General features: G+C 39.4%; 2 protein-coding genes across 10 annotated transcripts; one reads left to right on the forward strand and one right to left on the reverse strand.

Moving 5' to 3' along the window:
- Nucleotides 1-322: 322 nt before the first annotated feature.
- On the reverse strand, nucleotides 323-4,929 carry ATP5PF (ATP synthase peripheral stalk subunit F6). Of its 5 annotated transcripts, none has more exons than XM_030469394.1 (4): nucleotides 4,837-4,929; nucleotides 3,923-4,111; nucleotides 2,618-2,742; nucleotides 323-451 (listed from the first exon to the last, which is right to left on the reverse strand). In XM_030469394.1, exons 2-4 carry the CDS (start codon nucleotides 4,090-4,092, stop codon nucleotides 423-425), a joined length of 324 nt encoding a protein of 107 aa, XP_030325254.1. In that variant the 5' UTR covers nucleotides 4,093-4,111; nucleotides 4,837-4,929; the 3' UTR covers nucleotides 323-422. The 5 variants fall into 5 exon arrangements, with proteins under 5 accessions (XP_030325254.1, XP_030325256.1, XP_030325259.1 ...); XM_030469396.1 differs by lacking the exon at nucleotides 4,837-4,929 and adding an exon at nucleotides 4,623-4,711; XM_030469399.1 differs by lacking the exon at nucleotides 4,837-4,929 and adding an exon at nucleotides 4,562-4,673.
- GABPA (GA binding protein transcription factor subunit alpha) lies at nucleotides 4,711-23,792 on the forward strand. Of its 5 annotated transcripts, none has more exons than XM_030469389.1 (10): nucleotides 4,711-4,799; nucleotides 7,834-7,934; nucleotides 9,621-9,765; nucleotides 10,667-10,751; nucleotides 12,404-12,649; nucleotides 14,832-15,026; nucleotides 15,815-15,871; nucleotides 16,898-17,038; nucleotides 18,357-18,549; nucleotides 21,929-23,792. In XM_030469389.1, exons 2-10 carry the CDS (start codon nucleotides 7,858-7,860, stop codon nucleotides 22,155-22,157), a joined length of 1,368 nt encoding a protein of 455 aa, XP_030325249.1. In that variant the 5' UTR covers nucleotides 4,711-4,799; nucleotides 7,834-7,857; the 3' UTR covers nucleotides 22,158-23,792. The 5 variants fall into 5 exon arrangements, with proteins under 5 accessions (XP_030325249.1, XP_030325247.1, XP_030325252.1 ...); XM_030469387.1 differs by lacking the exon at nucleotides 4,711-4,799 and adding an exon at nucleotides 5,141-5,220; XM_030469391.1 differs by lacking the exon at nucleotides 4,711-4,799 and adding an exon at nucleotides 5,535-5,553.
- The last annotated feature ends 332 nt before the right edge of the window (nucleotides 23,793-24,124 follow it).

Here is a 24,124-nt window from a genome sequence, read left to right on the forward strand (position 1 = left end):
GTTCATTAATGCAGCATAAAATTGTACCTATGCTTCTGGCTGTGCAGGTCCAATCACTACTGTAGGGTTTTGCTATGTATTTAGGGTTCATGGGGTTTTTTTCCTAAAGAAGCTTTTTGAATGTGATAAACTCAGAAAAGCAAGTAGTTCCTTCTTGGTGTATCATTATCATTGTTAGAACTTCCCAGTACTGAAATGTAGCTCGCAAAGTAGTTTCGCAGTTTTTCACTAAGAAACACTACTGGTGCCTCCTCCACCACTTGAAGAGCTGACAATCGTAGCAAACTATGGTCACCATAACGTTAAGAACTAATTCACGGGCTGAAATCAAACTGAACCATTGCATTTATTAAGTCACAACTGGTGCCATGTTCAGCAACTCCATTGATATACACTGTTCTTTGCTGTACAACCTGCAGAGATCACTTTGGAGTCTCTTCAAAGTTGGGCTCTAAAGGAGGAAAGGGGGAGAGAAAAGTCGTATTAGTCTCTTTTTATTCCAGCCTTGAACACTACAATTAATCTGTTATTCAAAGAAAACTAAACTTTAAGTTGGCAAGTCAAAGCAAGTCCCTGTACATTGCAGTCTACATCACCACTTTGTTTGTATAATGGTGTGACTGAATGTGGGCAGCTCTAAACAATGAACTATGCTGGAGACAGGTCTTTTCCACCTTAAAGGAGTTATGAATAAGGTTTAAGACAGACTTGTACCTCAGTAACATTCTGCCAAAAGAGCTTTTAGCAACATCTGAGGGATGGAAGCAGGCAGCAGAGAAAGTGAATGAGTCACCCAGAATGTTAGTGGACACATACCCTAGTATTTGCAACATGGCTCTGATGTCAAGTTACCAAGGTCTTCTTTCATTAGTCTTATAGCTGATTACCAGAATGCAGTGCATAATTTCAGCTCCACTCAGCAAAAAAAACTCTCCACATACAAACACTCAAGGAGAGAGGTCTTGATGTCAAAGGTGCAAACTCAGAAGGGTTAGGGCTTTTGTCAGATGTGCTGTTAATGTGTTTTCTTTGCTACAGAGTCTGAGAAATAAGGCTTGTTTTACAGCAGTCTTCACTAGGACAAAAAATTAAGTTTCTACTCATTTAACCATTTAAGTTTTTTACATTTTCATTAGGCATTTACTAACACAGACAACAGTGGTGAAAGAACAGTCTCCCCCTAGTTTGTTCTTTTTGTGTGGTCGCACAAAGTTTGATTCATTACTAAAAAATCTTGAACTTTAGTATGTATTGTTTCACTTATTACACAGAAATAAAACTGAATTGAAAGAAACCGTATCCTAAAACTTGGAAGGGGAGAAGGTAAGATTCTACTTTACAGATGCTCTGTTTTGTTTGCATCGTTAGCCATCTTGACACCAAATTTTTCCTTAATACAACAGAAATACCACCAAAACCCAACATATTTTAGGTGTGTTCCTAGTCTAACTTATGATTTCTGATCAGAACTATAAGTCACGGACTACGGTGGCTTTACCTTGGGCTGGCTGCCAGATGCCTGCCAAGCCTTGTGCTCTCTCTCCTTCTCTCCCTCCCACCAAAAGAGGGCTGAAAATAGAGACAGTATTTTTTGCCCTTTATTTTAAAATATATTGTTAGAGAGGCACCACCAGCATCTCTGACCAGGCCAGCTGTGTCCTGCAGTAGGTCCATTTTGGAGCCAAAGGGAACTGGCTCTGTCTGATGTGTGGACAGCCTGGCAGAGGCAACCTCTGCAGCCCCCGTTACCACAACCTGGCCACATAATCCTAACCCAGTGGCAGATTCAAAAGACTGACAAATCCCAGCCACCAGCTGCTTACAGCTTGTGAGAAAAGACACCTTAATCCTGCAAAAACTGAGTTTAGCTAAAATTGCTGAGCAATGAGGAAAGAAACAAAGAATAGAAACAGCCCTGTCTGGGGAAAAAAGAAAACAGTCGCCTTTGTGTCCCAAGGCAGAGTCTGTGCAGCTGGTTTGCATTCCTGACAAAACAATAGTCACAAACTTTCTTCTTGTCGTAATCAACCTGGGCAATGTGAAAACATGCTAACACAAACCTAAGAGCAGTCAAAAAGGAGTCATAGCCAAATAACTGAAGAAAAAGGCTTAATATAATCTGGTCACAAAGTAATCCTAAGCAGCAAAGTTCTGTGTTCTTTTCCTGAAATCACAAACCTTCCAGATGAGCTTACAAAGTTTACAAAATGCAATTTAGATGACAGAGACAACTGGTTTTCAAATTAAATTAAAATTAAAAATTCAAATTCAGTTAAATCAAATTAAAGTCTGCTAATCTCTTCAAAAGGAGAAAAAGAATGTAAGAGTAGGCCCTAGGCTATTTCTTCAGGGCCTGTTAATTACCTTTAAGATAGCCTGATCTGACTGCAAGTTTCATTAAGTATCAGTTTAAATAAGTCCACATTATCTACTGGAAAAGGCAATCAAAAAAAGGAGTCAGAAGCAGATGTGTACTGTACAAAAGCAAGGAGATTCACAAAGGGCATTCACTGAAATGAATGGTCCAAGTAACAACTAAATGGGAATTAAATAAGAAAACTTGTCAGTGAACATCTTTTTACTTGCAATTAGAAATTCTGTAAGATTATTAACTCACCCTGAAATTTAAAATCTGGAAACTTGGTTAGATCTCCTTCACCATATGCCCGCTGAAGTCTAGCAAGGGCTTCATTCATGTCTTTCTGAAATTCAGGGCCTGCATCAATAGGCCCTCCAGCTTGCCTAAAAACATTAAAAAGTCTGGTTGACAGTTCAGTTCTGACACTTCCTGTGGAAATTCTACATTTTCATGGCCATTTATTAACTAAAAACCTTTTTTTAACCAATGAAAGCTAAACATTTAAAATAGCTTACAAAAGTAGATGTAACACCTCAGGGCCTATTTACCTTACACATTACCAAGGTTCTCAAGTACAGGATTTCTGCCATCAGAGATGAAAATCCAAGCTGCCTTTTCAGACACACACTAAGTAGCCAGGCTTTCAGGGCTCTTACTTTCACTCATTCCAGGCATGACTTCCCAACTATACTGTGATTTGTACCTCCATTATTTCTGAATTAGCTTAGTAAAGCTAATTAGTAAAGCTTAACTTGCAAATAGGACACGTTTTGAATACTAAACAATAAAAAAACCCCAAAAGTAGGAGACAGGGCAGCTTGTGTTCCTACAGATTCATAGGAATTTCTCGGGCTACAAATACAAAATAATTAAAATAGTAACTCTAGATTACCAGTGCTCAGTTGTACCAACACAGGTATCACTTATGGTTGGTAAAGCCACCAAAATTATTCCTCCTTACACAGGCTAGTTCATAGGTGTGGAAATAGATCTTTTCCTGCAGTAGAACTAAGAAGTGACTTACATCCTTCCCAAGAATAAATTACACAGAATTGCTATAGTTTTAGCTTCCTGTTAATTCATTCAAACGTTACAAGAATCTAAAATTCCATTTGAATGAACTGAACATTAACTTAAGATGTTTAATCAATCAGCCTCACATTTCCATTAATTCTCAACTGCTTTTGGAAGCTATAGCCGCCATTCAGCTTCTGGAAACAAGACCTGAGAATAGCTGTTTTCCCCAGACAAAGTGTGAGCTTTTGGGTTGGTCTTTTTTTCCTATTTAGCACATAGATGTGTAAAAACTAACATGCTGTGCAAGAAAAATGTACTGAATTCCTCAAGAATTACATTGGTTTCTTTTAAGGGGAGAAATGGACACCTGCTGTTAAGTATGCAGCAACAAGCCTTCTCACTTGTGATGCTACCAATAAGTGTTGCAGGAAAGCAAAACAACCTTTAAGTAGAGACTACATTACAAAACTACCATGTTTTAGCATTTTTTAGAATCAGTTTTTCCCCCTTTTTGCCATCAGCCTTAAAACCATTTCCTCTACTTACTTGCTCTTTGTGTTGTACTCTCTGATCTTGTCCACGAAGAGCTTCTGAACTGGATCGAGCTCTTTCGCCTTATTAAAGGCAACAGCAGAAAACCCAATGTTTCTGCGCAGGTGCACGGACACAGCAGAGCGAAAAAGGGAAGAAAGCCGCAGAATCTGCTGCAGAATCATGATTACACCGACGCGTCCGCTGGAAAACAACCGAAGAAAACCCACAGAAACACAGACTTAGCTCTTTGGGAAGTACACACCGATAAAGAAGCCTAAAAGCGTAGTTCAGAGACGCGCTTTAAACCAAAGAGTATTAAAACCAGCGCGCAACCTGGGATGGAACCCCCCGGAGCCGCTGACCCCAAGGAGCACCGAGGACACTCTGCGCGTCCCGGCCAACTCCGCGCCGCGACCTTCTGTCCCTCCCTCACCCCAACACCGACACACACCCCCAGTTTCAGGTTTCGCCGTATTTAAAGAAAAAAAGTAACAACTTTAAGGCCGCCAACGCCAGCAGCAGCGCCGGCCGCCGGGACCCCCGCCCCTGTCTCCATCTCACCGCCCGGGAACCCCCCCCCCCTGCAACCGGCGTGGCCGCAGGCGTCCCCTGACCGTACATAGACAAGGAGGGACCGCCCCGAGCACCCACCGGACCCACCAGCACCGGGAGAGGCAGGGTGCAGGTCCCGTCCCGGCCCAGCTCCAGTCACCTTGGGAGAGCCGCCGCCACCCGGGTCGGGTCCGCCCCCCGCGCAATGCACGCCGGGAAGCGGCCCCGTCCCTACCGCCACAGCCCCGAGCACCGCGCCCGCGGAACCCCGGGAGGCGGCGGCGGCAGCTCCGCCTCACCGCACAGGCCCCACCGCGCTGCTGCCCCCACGGGTGGGGTAAGCGAGAGCGCGGAAAAAACAAAAAATCACGCACCGCTCAGCCTCCCCGCCGGAAGCAGGCGGTACGCTTCCGGGTGAGGGGACAGGGCCCGGGAGAAGGGAGGGTGAGGGGGAAGAGGGGGGGGTGACCGGCGGCACCATCCCCGCCCCCGCCCCCGCGGATTGGCGGAGCGCGGAGGCCGCCGGGAGTTGTAGTTCCAGCCCCGGCGCGGGGGGTGGCGGTGTCGGTGCGCCCTCCCCCGCCCGGGCCCGCGCTGGGCCCCGCTGCCCAATCCCGAGCGCGCGACGGCCCTCTCAGGGCGGCGGCGGCGGCAGCGGCGGCGGGACCCGCGGGAGCTGCGAGGGCCGCGGCCGGCGGGAGGTGTCGGGCAGCCGCTCCGCACGGGGCCCGGGCGGCGGACGGCGAGAGCGGCGGCGGGTGAGCGCGGCGCGGCCCAGTCGGGCCGGCCCGTGTTTTGTTTCCGTTTCTCCCCGGCGCCGCGAGTCTCATTTCCGTTTCGGGTTCAAACAACGACGAGGCGCCGCGGGGAGGAGGAGGAGGAGGAAGAGGAGGAAAAGAAGGGGGGGAAGCGGGCGGGGTGGCGGGAGGGAGAACCGTGGCCCTGCGGGGTGGAAGCGGCCTCGTCCGGGCGCGGATCTGCGCCGGCCTGGCTGCGGCACCGCTTTGCCCGCCGGAGGGCCCGTGGCAGCGGCCCGGCCGCCGGAGGATCGGGACGGGGAGCCCCGTCCTGAGCGGCCTCGGCGGCCTCGGGTCAGGGCGCCGGCCTTTCCGAGAGCGGGAAATGGAGGCGGCGGGGCGCGGGGAAAGGCGCTGGGGCAGCGCGGCGGGGGCTGGCGGAGGGGGAAGCCCTCCCGCCGGGAGCGAGGCAGGCGGGCCGGGCAGGGGTCCGTGAGCCCTCCGCGGGGTATAGAAACTTCCTTGCACATGTAGAAATCTCTGTCGGGTGAAAACGTAAAGAGGGTGTTTGCTTCGTGTGCCTCCTGGTGTTCGGCCAGGTACGTGCTGCACAACCTCTTCTCCCGGTTGGGGTTTATTTTCTAACTCCTGATTCTCGATGAAGGAAGGAAACGCTTGAAGTCTGGCGCCTCTGCCCCGTTCAGTGGTCCCCTGGCTTTGTCTTAAATCTTAACTGTCTGATAACTTGCCAGAGCTGATCTGTAAAAGATCTGTTGGCTGTTTGTGTTGGTGTTTACCAATTTAATGGTAAGAGGGATGGGGGGGTGCCAGGTGTCCCGTGAGCACTGAGCATCTCGGAGGCACAAATGTCTCCACTGATTGGCCTCAGTAGCACCTGATAGTGCTTGCAGGTTCTAGTAGTTGCCCCTATTTCACAATTGCCTGGTAGGATAATAAATGCTAATTTTACTACTTCTAGCGTAGAGGTTTTGCCCGTGTCATGATTGGCTTGTTATTTGCTTGATTCCTTGTGTTTCTGGGAAAAAGATCTTAAAAGAGCACTGGAGTTTCTTCCCTGATTGCAAACGCCAAACTATAACAGGCACCAGTGTAGCATTGGGCTGTTGTGTAGGGAAAACCAGGCTCTGTTAACAGGTGCCTTCTTTTCTGCTAGTGGAGGTGTGTGTCAGGCATTAGAGTCAGTTTTTTTCTTGGATAACTGGTAAATCTTAGGGCTTTTTAGATTTTAGGAAAAATTAAAAACCAGTGGGAATCAGTTGGCTGTAACTTCCACAAATCAAGCACAGTTTTATATCATTCTCCAAACAAATACTGCTGTTGTGGGATTCTTACCACATTGACCTTCCTAGAAAACCAGGCTGTTTGTTAGGCTGCTTGTTTCTCAGCAGCCTTCAGGTAAGGCTCAGAAAGCTTAGTCCCATCTCAATCTATGCATGCTTTCAGTTTTTGCATCATCCTGGAGCAACAAACTTTGCTAGACTTCACATGAAAAGTTTATATCACCAGGAGTCTAGTGTAGGAAAGAGTGAGTAATTTTCCCCATTAGATTTCTCTGAGCTGTTAGTGACTTTACATGTTTTCATAATGTCATTCTTTCCACCTCTGATCTCCCTTTCTTGCATCTACATTCAGTGGGACCATCTTTCTTACTCTTCCTGTACTTGCTGTCTGTGCTTGTATTCCCCTCTCCTACCTCCCCAGTGTAACCAGAAATGCAGTAGAACCTGCAAGATGCAACCACAAACTGCCTTTGAAGAGTGAGTGTACAGTTACTAGTCCAGCTACCAATTTGGAGTCCAGTCTGTAAGACCTTCAACATGCCTTACCTATTCTACACATTCTATATTTACCATACATTCTATACAATTGCCATGCCGTAAAAATCATTTGCTTGCATCACTTTGCATTTACCAACATTGAAGATTTTCTGTCCCAAATCATTGGAGATGGTGAGTTCTTTCTGCAGGTCTTTGTAGTTTTCTCAGTAACTTACAAATAAGGCAAGGAAAAAAAAAATCCTGGCCTGGGCCCAGGATTTTAAAAAAAATTTCAAATTTTTTCAAAATTTTTTTTTCAATTTTTCACATCTTTTGAAAAAATTTCGAAGAATCCTTTAACAGGCAACCAAATCAGCTGTAACCATGCAGGTGTCAGTTCTTTTGGATATTTAATTGAGCTTGTCCACATTTTTCAGAAGCAATATTTCAAATCACAAAAGGTAGCATGTAGCTGAATCTAAATGGCAAAAAACCCCTGCATACCTTTAAAATAATTTTCCCAAGTTCTTTGCAAGCAGTCACTAAGAGCCTTAGCTGACCCATAACAAAAAAAGCTCAGTAAATGTGGATGTGTACAAGAAAATCAAGCTTGGGACTCTGTGCTAATGTCCACTTATAGCCCTAGATTTACACCTAGAGTGTTTGGGGAATAGGTATTGCCATCCATCTTGTGAAATCTGTAATCTGTGTTAGCTTTTGGCTTTACTTTTTAGGTGAATTCTTGTTTTTAAAAAGCTGTCCTTGTAATTGATTTTTTAAAATGTTTGATAGAACACAAACTATCATCTAATTTTGTTCGTCTGTGACTTACCAAAAAAATCTTTTTTGTTTGTAGCTCTGCTCTTAGGACGTTTTAGCCATGACTAAGAGAGAGGCAGAGGAGCTGATAGAAATAGAAATTGATGGAACTGAGAAACAGGAATGCACTGAAGAAAGGTATGGCCTGTCTTTGTTTTTTTGGCATTCTTAGGCAGCAATTTATATATTTATTTTCTAATTGTTTTCAGATTAACGGCTGTACATACTAAGTTTGGTTATTCAGATTTATTAGTGGGCATTGTGTAATGCTTCAGAGGTGGCCATGGTTACGAAATAAGTAGAAGTGTTTTCTAGCTAGTTTAAAGAAGTAATTTTACATTGGCAGAAGTAACGGGCTCAGTATGATCTCTGTAATCCTTCTGTTGATTGTTTCCACAGTTTTTCAGCTTTCTTGCTAGATAAGAAGTTCTCAGTTTGGTGTTCTCTCCTGTATTTCTGTCTCTTGTCTGACTGAATGGTGCTTTTTTCGAAGTTGGATTGTAGCCTCTATAGGAAACCAGTGTAGTGCTATCACGTTCTTCAGTCTTAATTTCTTTCATCCCAAACATTTCATCTCCCCCTGGCTATGCTCTCAGCAGTTCTTTTCCCCTACTTTCATAGAATCTTAGAATGGTTTAGGTTGGAAGGAATCTTAAAGATCATGGCTGTAGCAAAATGTCTGAGTACAAATGTTGCAAACCTTTCAGCTTCAGATGAACCTTTTGATTTTTCTAGTCTATTGCTCTACTGTTACACGGGATAATTTGATTTTAACAGAGTGGAAGTGATGTTCTATTGACAATAGTGTTGTTAGGACCATTGAAACTATAGGTAGCAAAGTGTGCTATCCTTTGGCTTGAGTATATCAAACCGTTTTTTGGGTTGGGTTGGGTTGTTGGTTTGGTTTTTTTTGTTTTTTTTTTTTTTGTTGGTTTGGGTTTTTTGTGGTTTTTTGTTTGGTTTTGGTTGGTTGGGTTGGGTTTTTTTTTTCCTTCCTAATGCTTTCTTCCTAATTTTTGCAACTGTTTTTGAAAGCACAGAGGGAGTTAATGGGTTGAATAGAACTAGCCAAGGCTGGTAGGTGACATGTTCTTTAGAACCTGTTTTGGGGAAGTGATTCAAAACTATTTACTAGTTTCACCTATTCTGAGCTCCTTGCGTATTTTTGCTACTTACAAACTAAATAGGCCTGTATCCTGATTTCCTGCTGTTTAAATGTAGGTTGTTAAGACACAAATCCCATACCATTGATGTTTCTGAATACCTATGCCCATACTGCCATAATCTTAGTGCAGGACAGCCATGACATGAAACTAAGGTTTCCTTTAAGTCTCCATGTTGCTGTAATTCCTTTTGATTGTCTCATGTGTGCATTAAGCTTATCCTTGTGCTGACTGGTGAAAAAATATTACTCTGTACAAGAGTGGACATTTGTTTTGTTTTTTTCCCTGTAAATTTTCTGTTTGCTTTTTTTAACTTGAGTATCTTTTAGTCTAGGCAAGACAAATAGAATTAGTTTATTCTAGATGCAAGTTAATAATATAGCATATACTAATCATTACTAAATATCTTTAAAACAGTGAAAATAATCTTGGTATTTAGTGTAGCTTACTAATAGCAACAGGGTAAAAGAAGAGTTACATAATTGTACAATCAGTTGGACCAAATTTAGTAATTCATGCTCAAGCTAACAGTTTTTCTGCATGGTATTAAGATCTCAGTGCCAGTATTACTTTTTATGTAGTTCTAACTCTTTTTAAGATTTCCTGTGCCTACTGTATTAGCATGTAAGTAATGAGTTCTTGTATTAATTTGGTATTTAAGCATTGTTGAGCAAACCTACACCACAGCAGAATTTGTAAGTCAAGCTATTGACATCAATGAACCGATTGGAAATCTTAAGAAGCTGCTGGAACCCAGACTGCAGTGCTCCCTGGATGCACACGAAATTTGCCTTCAAGATATCCAGGTAAATCAAAAAACTGTAAAAGGTTTAACCTCTTAAAGAAGAATTTTGCATGCTTCATCTGTTGCTTCTATTTTTCTTGGAATTCATGCTTCATTTGGTATATAATTACAATTAAGACTTTAATTTTATATCAGGTTCACTATCATCAGACCCATCGATACATATGTGCTAATTCAGTGTGAATAAAATCAAAATACTTCTGGGGTTCCTGGGTAAGAGAGCAAATAGTTACCAACTTGCAAGTAAAAGATGAATGAGAACAACAATACTGTCTTCTCTTGAGGTAGCCCACATCATTTGTTGATGTCTGAACTTCCATGAGTCTAATCTCGTTTTTAATCTGAATAAAGTGAGAAGGTTTTTATACTATTCAGGTGCACTTGCCCCCCTTGTGTTTACAAGCATCACCACCTTGTAGTGTAACTTACAGTTAGACAGTGTAACTAAGTTACACTTCTGCAGTGTAACTGTGTAAGAACTATCTATCAACTTTGCTTTGTATTTAGCTGCATGTTTCATTTGTAGTTACTATCAGACATGTGTCGCTTCTCCAGAAAAAACCATACTTTAAATACAAGAATGTTAATGAAGGTGTTAAAAATTGAGAAAAGGAACTGAAGATACTTTTCACAAACTGAATGTACTCCCAGGTATTCAAGTGCTTTTTTAGGTTTAAAAATGTTCCTGGAAATGAAACTACCTTATAGAACAGAATGGCAAGTTTCAAGTTTTGTTAAAGTTCTTTCTGTCATGTACTTTGTCTACATAGTACTAAAAACATTCAAACACTTCTTCAGAAAATTTGCTGTAGTGTTAAGTATTTCTAAAGTTTAAAACAGAATAAATGTCGTATAACTGAGACTTAATACATATTTTTAACTTTTTTTTCTCTTTTGTCAAGCTGGACCCAGATCGAAGCCTTTTTGACCAAGGTGTAAAAACAGATGGAACAGTGCAACTCAGTGTGCAAGTAATATCTAGGCAAGGTAAACATTTGAGTTTGTCTGATGTACAGACAAATTAATATTGTAGGAGCGCTTGTGAGCAAACCTGATACCCTACATTTCCTAGCTGTAAAGTTGAGAAAATCACTGAATGGTCATGTAGCTTTAGAATGTCTCTTATTGTGTACTGTGGTTATAAGTAATAGTAATTAAAATAAATAACATGGGACTGGTGCTGTTTGAAATGTTTTGGGTTTTTTTTTCTACTATCAGTTTTTAAGTAAAAAACCAAAACCCAAACAAATAAACCCAAACCAATAAAAAAACCCAAATCAAAAAAACAGCCACTAAAGCAAAGCAAAACAAGACAAGAAGTTTCTACTGGAGTAGAGTATCTGATTATCTGATTTGATTTATGTCAGCAAAGCAGATTAGAAAACTTTGGGGCAGACATTTTGTTGTCTTGTAGTTTAAGTGTAGGTTAGACAGAAGAAAGCCTTTGTTTTATTAGTGGTATTAAGTAAGACCAACAATTTCCATTTAATGCCAAGTGTCAGTTTGACTAGTGCTAGGTTGAATCCTCCATTCTCCTTACAAAGGGGAGTAAACTACATTTTTGGTATTAAAAATAAAGTAGAGATAACCCTCAGGGAAGCAAAATAACTGTTTTTAATTCATGGCCAGTAACTTGCAGTATACAGTGTTCAGATCTTCTTTTTCAAAAGGATGTGGGTAATATTCACTATTATCTTATATTTTCTTACTGTGGGTTTTGGTGTTTTTTTTCTTCTTCAGTACAAAACTGGGGTGCATGACCATATAGCACAGGAAGCTGCTTTTTTTGATTGTTGTTGTTGTTCTCTCTTTCTCTATCTGTCCTTAAAATAAACACCTCAGCGTATTAAGTACATTTGTGTAGCTTCAGAACAATCCTTAGTGTTGTTTTTCAGGCCATGATACTTGACATTTAAACATCTTACCAGAAAGTTGTCTGCTGAAGGTGTGTTAAGTATGGCATGACAGAATATCAGAAAATAAATGTCATGGATAATAAAAGGAAGATATTTGGATCACTAACAGGGAAATGGACTTGTTTCTCTGGCTCTGGTGTTCTTTTGAGCCATGGGGAAAAAAGTTTTTTATGCCATCTGCATATTTTTCTAGCTTTCTTTTAACTAGCTATTGAAGACACTGCCTCTTTTGCAGGATACTGAAATGAAATGTTAACTCTTGTGTGTAGATCCCAGAGATACTGGGGAAATATTATAAAGGCTGAAATAAATGCCTCTTGGTTGGGGGAAAGAGGTGGATGCTTTGTTCCGACTTTCTGGGTTTGCTTTTTTAATTTCCTTTGGTTCTGTATAAATCCTGCAGACCAAAATACTTGTTCTTTATGCCCACATGCCAAACATTCTGTTCAAAATACTTCAAATGGATCACCTAAATAGAGCAGGAGGCTTTAATAGTGGAGAAGGAAAGAGGGACAGCTTTATATACTCCTTACTCTGTTATACAAGAGTATACTTAAGTATTTCATGATGATGTGGGACACTTGCAGTAACATGTTGATCCTTTTGTGTCATGCTTCTTTCCTAAGTATGCTAACATTTACTAGTCAGAGAGCTTTAAAACAATGTTTTTGTTATATTTGCATTGGTATCTTTAAGCTTTGTGTTTGTTCTTTCTGTACTTAGGTATAGAGCCCAAGTTAAACATCCTTGAAATTGTGAAGCCTGTGGAGACCGTGGAGGTGGTGATTGATCCAGACGCCCATCATGCAGAGGCTGAAGCTCACCTTGTTGAGGAAGCTCAGGTCATAACCTTGGATGGAACAAAACACATTGCAACAATTTCAGATGAAACCTCTGAACAAGTGACACGATGGGCTGCAGCATTGGAAGGCTACCGGAAGGAGCAGGAGCGCCTTGGAATACCCTATGGTAATGAGACACAACTCCCTGGGTGTGCTCAGGCAGGGGCTGGGTTCTTTAGCTCATTTGAAGAACTGATGGGTTTTTATGAATGATAATTAATTTTGGTGATATAATTGAAGTGCTCCTCAGAATGCAATAGCTCAGAGAAGGCTTCATAAGGTATGTGTAAGTACAATGTGAATACCTGCATAAGAGGAGGCTAAAAATAAAGGGAATCAGTGCTCTTAATAGTTCTATTAAAATAATATTTTGCTTCATAACGTTTTTGTCATTGCAACCATTAGTCATTTTTTGAAAGCAGTTTTCTTCTTCCTTTCCTCTTTAAAAATGTGTCTTACTGAGAAAGCTCTTCATATGCATCTTTGAGCTAGACTCAGTACTTGGTGGGCATTGCCTCTAAAAAAAATCAAAACAAATTATTGATATGCTGTTGGATGCTGAGGCTGATTATGGTGTAAAAACAAGATTTTGCATGAAAAGCTGTACTCTGCTTCATCATAGTAGAAAAAGATGATTCAGAACTGATTATAAATATTCTGGTAGATACCTGGCAAGCTGCTTATTTGTTGTTATCTTAGAAAAAGCATCTTACATATACAAATACATATACATATACGCATGTTTATTAGCTGAGCCATGTTGTGGGTTGCTCCCAGCTGATAAGGGGCAACTTGCTCACTTCCCCTTCAAAGGCTGGTGGGAAAGAATCAAAAGGATCACAGTGAATTTAAAAAAATAAAGTGTTGGTCAAGATAAAGACAGTTTAATAAGTGAAGGGGGAAAAAAGGAGAGAGGGGAGGGGGGGGTGGAGGGTGATAAGAAAAATGGATGAAGAAGCCATCACTCCCCTCTAGCAGACTGATGACCAGGGAGGCTTCATGCAAGGGCTGCTTTGGAAGAACTTGAGTTTTATTGCTGCTGATGATGTTGTATGGCATGGAAAATTTCTTTAGCTGTCTGGGGTCAGCTGTCCTGGCTGTGTCCCCTCCCAGTTTCTTGTGTACTCACAGCCTATTCATTAAGGTGGCTGAGTGAGAAACAGGGAAGGCCTCATATCAGAGTCCAATACTCTCTGACCAGGTTCTTTTAGATATTCCATTCTTGGAGTGTGTAATGTTTAACATCAAATTTATTTCAAGATGATTGTTGTTACATGAGATTTCTGATTTAGCAGAGTGAAACAAATTGTACTAGAAATGCAATATGAAGGTGAGTTACATTTAGAAAAATACAGCAACAGCAATCACAATACCAATGTGATTCCCAGTACCAGTGTCTATAAAATATGCTTGTCATCCCAAATTTGTGTGCCCTGCTGCCTGTAAGGAATACATCGGTTGAAGCCAGCCCAAGCCTGTTGCTCTTTGCAGAATTCTTTTGCTTTTGCAATCACTCCACATCAGTAGCTAAAATGTCAGTGTGTTACCAACAGTATTTTGATCACTAACCTAAAACACAGACCGCTATGGTCTTCTATAAAGAAAATTATAGAAGAAAGAAATTATAGAAAAAATCCATTCCAGGCAAACCCAGTATGATGGTGATTTTAAGTAGTTCAGAAACTGGGATAATGTGATTGAATTTAGAATGTAATATTTCACCAGAAACAGATGCTGATCAACATATTTGAAGAGCATCTGGTGTGAGAGAGAATACTCTTTTTAGAAACTGAAGACCTATGGATAAATTTTTTTTTTTGTGCTTATGAAATGTCAGGTATAGTTCTGATGTAAAAGCTCAAGAAAATCTCTTCTTTGCCCTTTCCATCTCCCCACCAAGCTATATGACTCTATCAGCATTTTAAGAAGAGTCAGCTTTTCATCCAGTCAGATTTGGTCATGGTTAACTACATTTCTTAATGTCATTTCTTTTACAGAAGTTATTATAAAATTAAAAATATGCTGTCACTGGACTTTACCTGAATAGCAGCACTGACTGGCCTAGAAGCAGGCACTTTTTCAAAAATAAATAGACAACAAGAACCCCCCAAATAAAGTTTTTTTTTTTTAAAGGCCTTCAGGAAAGGTCATACAAAGAAATGAACTCTGGGTTATACTTGTATGATCTGCACCCACTTGTATTTCATCCTCATGGTCAGTTACAGTAAAAACCAGTGCTGTGTCTTCTGTGAGAAGGAGCCCTGCAGTGCATAACGGGGTAACTTGCAGCTTTGTCTCTCTTTTCCCAGACCCCGTGCAGTGGTCGACAGACCAGGTGCTCCACTGGGTGGTGTGGGTGATGAAGGAGTTCAGCATGACTGACATTGACCTGAATGCACTCAGCATTCCCGGGAGGGAGCTTTGCAGCCTCACTCAAGAAGACTTCTTCCAGCGTGTCCCACGGGGAGAAATCCTCTGGAGCCATTTGGAGCTTCTTCGAAAGTGTACGGGAGATTTTTCTGTGACTGGTTCTTGTTTTTCCCCTTTTCCTCTTCTATTCTTTTCTTTTCCTTTCTTTGAAGATGAAACTGATTCTGAGCAGTTGTGTTTCCTCTCTTTAGTATTGGCAGTGAAAATGAGGGCATCAAAACAAGATAACAAGAGGTGTCTGCTGTTGTGAAACATGTCTGCATACTAAACACTGTTTGCCTGTCATTAAATTTCAAAATGAAGAGGGAGGAACTAGTAACTAATGATTGTTCCTTTGTTTTAATAATGATTTTTAGTTTGTCTTCTGAATTTGTCAGCTTTCTAGTTAAATATTGATTGTGAGTTATTTAATGTACATCTCTGTTGTATAGAAGTGAAGATTATTAAGCACAGGCAATGAAATCCTTAGATTTCACACAACACAACCAATAAGTTAGTCATTATATGTGCAAAATACAATAATATGTATGTGCATTTCGGGTTGGCTGTGCTTGGATGTAACTCTGCAGACCAAAAGCTCTTTCCATTTTCATTTACATGACACAGCTCAAGGTTTTAGGGGGTGGAAAACACATGAAATACTTTGAAAATTATTTGGTGCATACTTATTTCTGAAAATTAAGTGACAGATGTTAAATGTCTCTGCTTACAGGACCATGAACTATGCGTGTTTTTTGCAAAGTGACACCAATTTTTTTTTTTTTTCCTTCTGTGAAGTATGAAAGTGCTGATCTTCAGGTGACTGGAAGTTTGTAGGCTAGACAAAAACTTACTCTTTCATTTTTTTCCCCCTCATTTGCAGATGTGTTGGCTAGCCAAGAGCACTCTGGAGAAATAGCAACTGTTACTATTGATCAGCGTAAGTATTTCTGCCTGCTGTTAATTCACACTGTTAACTGGCTGCTGATTTAGCTCTGTGCTTCAGTTCAGCACTGTAACAGTGCAACATCTAACAAGTAACTCATGAGAGTAGTTTTCCATGGTGAGGGGAGGAGGACACTTAAAAGCAAAATGTTTATATGTATAAACATTTTTATATGGTTTATATGACCTAACTATGAAAGTTTCTAATTTCTGTTTTGGATGATATGTTTTCTGCTGTCTTGAAATAAGCTGTCTAGGATGCATATTTGAGGTCCTCAGTTGTGGACCTCTTTTTTTCATGTTGTATATTGCATTAATTAATAGATGTACTAAAATGTTATGATTTCAAAAGAAAGCATTTCCAGAAATTTAAAGGGAGCATGGAAGAGACAGTTTGTTTATAAAACTATGCTAGAAAAAATACATGAAAGTAACTTTCCTGTTATTTCAAACTCATTCCTCTATCTGCAGTAGTGTAATCAATTATTAAAATGAATCAATTTTCAAAAGACTTGTAAGCAGCTTATATGTTATAGGCTGTGTATTGCCTCCTGGATTTTTGTCTAGTTAAAGCCAGCTAGGGTGGGGCATTGTTATCATCTTACACCACTGCAATAGAAGGGTATTTGATTGCAGTTTGTATAGCAGGTATGGAGGATTGTACAGTGACTATAGAGAAAAGTGCATTAGGGTAGGTCATATGGGAACAGCATAAAGATGAAAACAAAGGCAGGAGAGGGTTTTTTAAATGGAAACATGTAATACACATGATAGTGAACTAAAGCTGGTGTTTAATCTGCAATGTAGCCTCTCTACTACAGTTCTAAAACCCCAATTTCTACTGTAGAAGCTAAAAGTCTTTAAATTATTCTTGATGTTGTGACTTAGAGAGTGTGCCCTTTTAGCAAAGGCAAAACACCTAGCGCCTAGATGTTAGGATAATACAGGTAATAAATAATAAATGCATATTTCTGTGCCAGTAATTTATAATTGATGTTCTGCAATGTTCTCTGCTTTACAGCTGTGCAGATTATTCCAGCATCTGTACAGCCTGCTACCCCAACCACCATTAAAGTCATAAACACCAGCGCAAAGGCAGCTAAAGTACAGAGAGCTCCAAGGATCTCTGGGGAAGATAGAAGTTCCCCTGGGAACAGAACAGGTATTGGCTCCATTATTTGTAAATGCAAATGCAGTAAACAGCTACACGTTAATTAGAGTTACAGCTTTGTAGAATATGTCTTTGTCATGCCACATGTGAGGTTTGTAGAGTTCATGTAGTATGAAGGGGGCTGTATATAGAGAATATATCAGAAGCACCTACAGACCTGGCACTGTATTCAATTGTGTCACAGCTTTTGAGTCCTGCAGTAAATGTGATACATAAAAATGTTTTTTTCCTGTCACTTAGCAGGCAAGCCTCTCAAAAGACTTCACAGCATTTGTTCAAGCTTTTAACTTTTTCCCAATTTATTTTTGCAAAAAGGGGAGAAAATAAACTGTATGTTGTAGAATACAACTAGACTAGCCACTGCTTGCTTTATTTGGTCGACTTGTCCCTACACCAGTTTGGTGACTTAAGAATTTAGCAAGGTCCAGATTCCTGTTTTGTTAAATGAATGCAAGTTGTGGAAAAGTGCACAACAAGTGCAGTTTATTTTTGGAATTGCTGTTCTTCACACATATTCTTTGATTGGTAATAAATTGTCTTAATTTCTTTAGCTTATTTTTTCTTGTTTTCATTTTACTTTTGGTTCTCTCCACTCTTGTGAGTTTTTCTGTTAAATCTTTTCATTTCCCTTGAATTTTAATTTATTTTAAACATGAAAGTCCATTATGTTGTCACTCAGGATTCCTAGGCTGAAATCAGTGGGGAATACTTTGTGTTTGTCCCTTTAGACATTAGGTCTGCTATCTGTATATTGTTGAGAATTCAGAAATTTAACTGCAGTCACTTGACTTAAAAAGAAATCTTAATGATTGGACATGAAAGATGTTACACTGATGCAAGCTGAAGTTTGAGGTTGTTTGTTTTTTGTATTTCTAATATTTCATGTTGAAAATTGGAGACAAAACTATTTTTTGAAAGACTTCTACTTGATACATAAATGTCTGTGTATATGCCTGGAGACGAATAAGCAGCTCATGCTAAATCTGTTCTGTTTTAAGGATAGATGTGTCTAAATGATTTAATGCAGTGTTGTGATTGTTTTTTTAAGTTCTAGGGACAGAAAAACTGTGATTGTTTTTGTTTGTTTTTTTTTCATATTCATCAGTTTCTTTTTTAATAGAGTAATAGCAATGACTTTGCTGGAAAATGTTTAGAAAAGAATCATTAGAAAAAATTAATCAAACTCAGGTTTTCCTTCCATTACACATTCTCTGTTGGTCTGCTTCAGTATGTTGGTTGAAAATTTTTAGCTGTGAGGGGAATGTAAAAAGGATGAATTGAAATGGATCTCGTTATCCCTATCCAACAGGAAACAATGGCCAGATCCAGTTGTGGCAGTTTTTATTAGAACTTCTCACTGACAAAGATGCTCGGGACTGTATTTCTTGGGTTGGAGATGAAGGAGAGTTCAAACTGAATCAACCTGAACTGGTTGCTCAAAAATGGGGACAACGCAAAAACAAGCCCACAATGAACTATGAGAAGCTCAGTCGAGCTTTGAGGTAAGAAACTTCAGGAACTGATCAGGTGTGAGGTGATTTACCTCACTTGGCCACTTCAGTATCATGATGCAAGACTTGCAGTCCTCTGAAGCTACTCCCTCCTATCAGATTGTACTCAGATTGTACAGATTGTATCAGGGGTTTTATCTTTTTTTTTTTTTTTTTTTTTTTTTTAAAGACTAGTACAGCAACTTCTTGAAAATACACTTTATTTTTTCAAAATTGTTGAACCCTGGCATGATGGTTGATTTGGGTAGCTCACTTTTGGAAAGATTTTTCTTTTTTATGTATCTTCAGCATTTAAGCTTTCAGTAATGTGCCAAATAATATTAATTACTGGCAAAGTGTACGTAAATATATGTATAATCTGAATGATTGACTTCTGTTTATAATTTACAGTTTACTTGATCACGTTCCTCTTGCTATGGTATAGTGATAATTTCCTTTAAATATGTAAATGTTAGTACTTTTCTGTATGTAACTAAACTTCTTCTAAGTTCAAATATTCATTGATCCATTCAATTTTTCTTATGGTGGGGATGTTAAAATAGAGTTGACAGGTAAGTTTCAACAGTTGTGATTCCGACACAGTGAAATTTTATCATCTGAGTAAGTGGATGCTTTTCAGGCTGTCTTCATTCTGTCATGATTTTGTAGTTTGACACTGGTAAAAGGAATTGTCATTGAATCACTGCAGGGGATGCACTTAAGGAAAGGGAGGAATGCAAGTACCTGAATTTTAGACCTCTTTTTTTCCCCTGATTCTTTGGGCTTCTTCTGATTCTTTGGAACAATCTGAAGATTTATCCAAATTCTCTGAAATCGTTAAGACTGTGCTTTTAATTTCTTGTTCTGTTAGGGTTAAATCTGTTTCTCTTTATTAATTTTCAAGAAAAGTATTTATTGCCTAGTTTTGCAGATTATTTGAGCAGTTATAGGAACTCTTTCTATCATTGAATTTGCGTACTGTTTGAAGTCTGAGATGTAAGATTTACTTTTCAGCATTTCCACTTTTGGCTAGATAATTTTTTTTTAAGAAATCAACTTAAATTTTAAAATCCCACCTCTGTGAGAAACTATGGTAAAGTCTCCATATTCTGTCCTTCTTTAGTCTTGAATCTTGAAGGATTCAAGTAATATCAGCATGTATAATGCTGAATAGGATTTTAACTGTAGGAGATGCAAGTTTAGAAGGCCATGAATGGCAGGGTCAGTGAGGAGTGACTGCTCAGTATCTCATCTACATGAACAAGAAGCATAGAACAGACTGGCAGGCACCAGATTGATGGCTTAATGGTTCCCTTTTGTTTGTAGGCACAATATTTTGGATTCCAGAATTATTTTTTGTGTTTGAGAGTGAACAGATTAATAAAAAAGAAACATTTGGAAATAAATTAAATATGGAAAAATACAACTTGTAGAAGTTCCTGAGCCCTAGATCACTGAAACCAAAGAAGAGCATTGATACATCCTTACTTACATCCTTATGTATTTAGTTTCATGCTGTTCCTTAGGCATCCACTTTTGGTCTGTTGGAGTTCATATTCTTTTCTGGATAGATTTTTATCTGGTCTGGTATGGTTCTTGCATAATGTATATATTAAATTAGAATGCTGCTTTTTTTCATAGAATCACAGAATCCCTCATGTGGGAAGGGCCTCAGGAGATTTTTGGTCCAACCTCCTGCCCAAAGCAGGGCCTTTCCAGGAGAGCTGCTTCCCAGTCTGTATTGTTACAAAAACATTCACAGATTTCCAGGCTGTTTTTGTGAATTCTTGGGTTTGTATATCGAAGGTATATGTGAACATTTTTTGAAACATCAAAATTATGTAAATTATGCTCATGGTTTTTAGGTTTGGCAACAAACTGCACAAGATCTCAAAGGCAGCTGAAGAACTTCAGAATAATATTCTTATCACTGGGATATTAAACAGATGTCTGCACAGTAATTTGCAAAATCACTATTAAAGAAGTTTTATATTTTAGTCACAGAATTACAGAAATCACATTCCTCAAAGTGTTATTTTGGCAGCTGCATCAGTATTGTCGTGTTTTCTAACACTTGAGTGTCTGAAGGGATATTGAATGCCTCTTACTGCTTCCAAGACAACACTGTTTTCAAGCTGAATTTTTTATTAAAACAAATATGGTAATGTTTTGTTTACTAATGTACTGAAATTACTCTGTCAGTTGTTGATTGATACAGAAAATTATTTTGATACTGTTGAGAAACGTGCAAGATCTTCTATCCAGCTGTAGGAAAAGCAGGCAGTATAGAAACTAGAACAAGGGTGAAAAAGAGCAGCTTTTTTTAATGCTACATACACCTTGGCAAAAATATTTGCAGTCAGCATCTGTTTATCCAGTAGTGAAGGGACACTTGAAGAAAAAGATTGAATATCCAGTACACTTTTTCTATTAGAGCTAGGAGGCAAAATTAATCTTCTAATTGACTTAATTTTGCTGATGAATGAGAATCATCTTTTCTTTATGAGCATGTCACTCAGAGGACTGAGTATTAGGCAGTCAAGAAATATGGAATGTTTTGTACTGTCCTTGAGTGATGATTTGGAGAAAATTAAATTATGTGGGGTTTTTTTTTTTCTAAGGTGTTGTGGGGTTTTTTTGGTTGATTGGTTTTCGCTTTGGTTGGGGTTTTTTCAAATTTATCACAAGCTTGTCAAGCTAATCAAGTCCAAGTTGTGCCCCAGCCACTTGAGTGTCCTTAATGAGAAATGTAGCATGCATTCTATGAATTCCTGCAGTGAGACAAGAACAGCAACAAAACTGTTAAATTCTGACTTGTGTTCTGTTGGTGTTGTGTGAAGATTTATGATGTCTCTGGAGTACAGTGGTTCATACAGACTTTGTTACCTTTGCTGCATTTCTGCTTACTCTGGTAACTCTCCTGTGACACAATGTAAAAAATGTTCATAGTTAGAGAAGTTGCTTTCAGCTGTAAATAAAGATAAAGGAAGTAATTTTGCCAGCATATGAACTATGTAAAAAAAGAAAAATACAAACAAGCTATGCTTTTAAAGTTTTACTTCCATCTTTGAAAACAGTGGGGAGAGAATGCCTGCTTTCAGTAGCATAGAAGCCACAATGCTCATTTTCATACTGTTTCCAACATGAATTTTTTTACCCTCAGAAAATCAGAGACAAGTAAAGACAGCAAAGGACTATGATAAAGGGGGAGACACCACTTTCATACTATGGAAAAGCACTATGTAAAAGTTAAAGCAGCATCCTCCCAGTTTGTTTTTAAACTGCTTGGAGACCTTAATTTCTGATCTGGCACTTTTCTGCAGCTTATGAAATAATTACTGTGGTTTGTTTATGTTGGCTTTTTTTTTTTTTTTCCTCCTTCATTTTACAGGTATTACTATGATGGAGACATGATCTGCAAAGTGCAAGGCAAGAGGTTTGTGTACAAATTTGTCTGCGACTTGAAAACTCTGATTGGATACAGCGCCGCGGAGTTAAACCGGTTGGTCACAGAGTGTGAGCAGAAGAAACTTGCCAAGATGCAGCTCCATGGCATCGCACAGCCAGTGACAGCAGTGGCACTAGCTACAGCATCCCTGCAAGCAGAGAAAGATAATTAAGCACTAGGACCTGAAAGTGGGAGCCTGAGGCCTTTGCTATATAAACCAGAGCAGTCGCTGCTCTTACCTTTACCAGAATTGGAAGCTTTTGTTTCTTGGCAGTACAATATAGTGCATGATTTTCTACAAAGAACTGAGACTTGCTTAAATTTGGATCTTGTAACAGCATATATTTCAGTATAAGTTAAGGGATCACCACGACTTCTGCAGCTGTGAGTAAAGGTCTCTATGGTCTGCAGTCTGAAATTGGTGAGAAAGGTTAAAACTGGTAAACACCCTGTGTCCACAGCTGTACAATGTAATTTTTGCAGCACTTTTAACAAAAAAAATGAAGTCCCTATAGCAAGCAGGCTGATCGGTTTTCTGAACTCAGTCCTTTCCAGTCTTTTTTCTCTGCTGAACTACCACATGGCATTTGATGCTTTCAAAGTTAAGCAGGTTAATTATGCTCATTTAATCAAGCAGAGCCAAAAGACATATTGGGAGTTACAAAGCATCAGGTTCTTAAAATAGCTTCTGTGATTATAAGCAAAGGAAACTAAGACTAGACCGAACTGAAGATCAGTGCTGAAGAAGAAGATCCAGGTTTAGATCTGGCTTAGGTGAAAAGCCAATTATGACTATTTCATTGTAATATGTAGATAATATGCATATATGAGGGCAACTACTTACCTGTTTTGAAAGATATTGTTAACTCCAGCCATTTAGCAAAACGTGAAGACAAACTTCTTCCCCCACTACCACCCCCATCAGGTGATTTGAAAACTTGAAAACATAGCCCTCACCCAAAGAGTAGTTTGTTTTGGTGTGGGTTTTTAATGCTTTGATCTGCAGGGTGCTCGTACCTGCACAGTAGTCAACTGAAGACTTAAGTTAATCACAGTCAGTAGTCCCTGTTTAGAAATTAAATGCAAGTTGAAATATAGTTCCGAATTATTGTACAGTCTGACCTATTTTAAAATACAAAGGTGTGTAATTTTTTATTTAAAATTATTTTTCTGAACTTGAAGCAATGTTTTTTAAGTTTCATAAGCCAAATGCGTGCTCCAGATCCAGGTGCAAATGAATAGGAAGAATTGGAATGTATCCTGAATTCTGAGCTATGGACAGTACTTCAGTAAAAAGTAGGCTGCAACTTTTGAACTTCTGTATTGTTGCCTGTTAGGCTGTTTCTTTTGATGGCTGAAAATTTTGTGATTTGGGTTTTGCCCCTGCGTGTTACTGAGCAGTATAAATATATCACAGTGCATACTTTCCAACTTCATATAAGAGAAAGCCCCTCTGGAAACATTCAGCGGTTAAAATGCAGAAAAGAGAAGGCCTTTAGTTCTTTAAGGGAACAAGCTACTCTTAATCCTTAAATCAAAAGTTGTTGTAAAGTGAGGTTCTAAACATAAAGAGTGATTATACTGAGCAGGGAGAGCGCTGGACTCTAGCACTTGATCTGCACAGGGAAATGGTCATACTTGTGGAGAGAGGGCAAAGACTCATCTTTGTTTTAAAGAGGATTTGCAGACAAAGCTTTTTGTTCATAGGTTCACCTGCAGACAGGTTTTACTTAACTAGAAATCTTACACGTAGTTACAGCCTACTTGGTTTCAATAGGAGCGTGATGATGACTTTTTTTTTTTTTTCCTTTTTTTTTTCCTTTTTTTTTTTTTTTCTTTTTTTTTTTTTTGTCATTTTCTTTCAATTTTCATTTTTGAGCTCTTAAAGCATTCCCATCTACTGAGCATGCTGGGTTTGTTTTGTCTTTAAAACTCTTCAAGCCATGAGCAAAATATGGAAATGTATGTGCCACAAGAGGTCACCCATTAATCCATTTATTACTTTTACAGTAGTTACAGGCTGTGACAAACCAGTTAGCAAGTGTTTGAGGGAATTTACTCAAATAGATGCAGATTTGCTAAGCAAGAATAACATGAATCTGATGGTTCTGTGGCAGCAGGTATGTATAACACTGCTCC

The sequence above is a fragment of the Calypte anna genome, chromosome 1 (genome assembly GCF_003957555.1).
Source record: "Calypte anna isolate BGI_N300 chromosome 1, bCalAnn1_v1.p, whole genome shotgun sequence".
Lineage (NCBI taxonomy): Eukaryota > Metazoa > Chordata > Aves > Apodiformes > Trochilidae > Calypte > Calypte anna.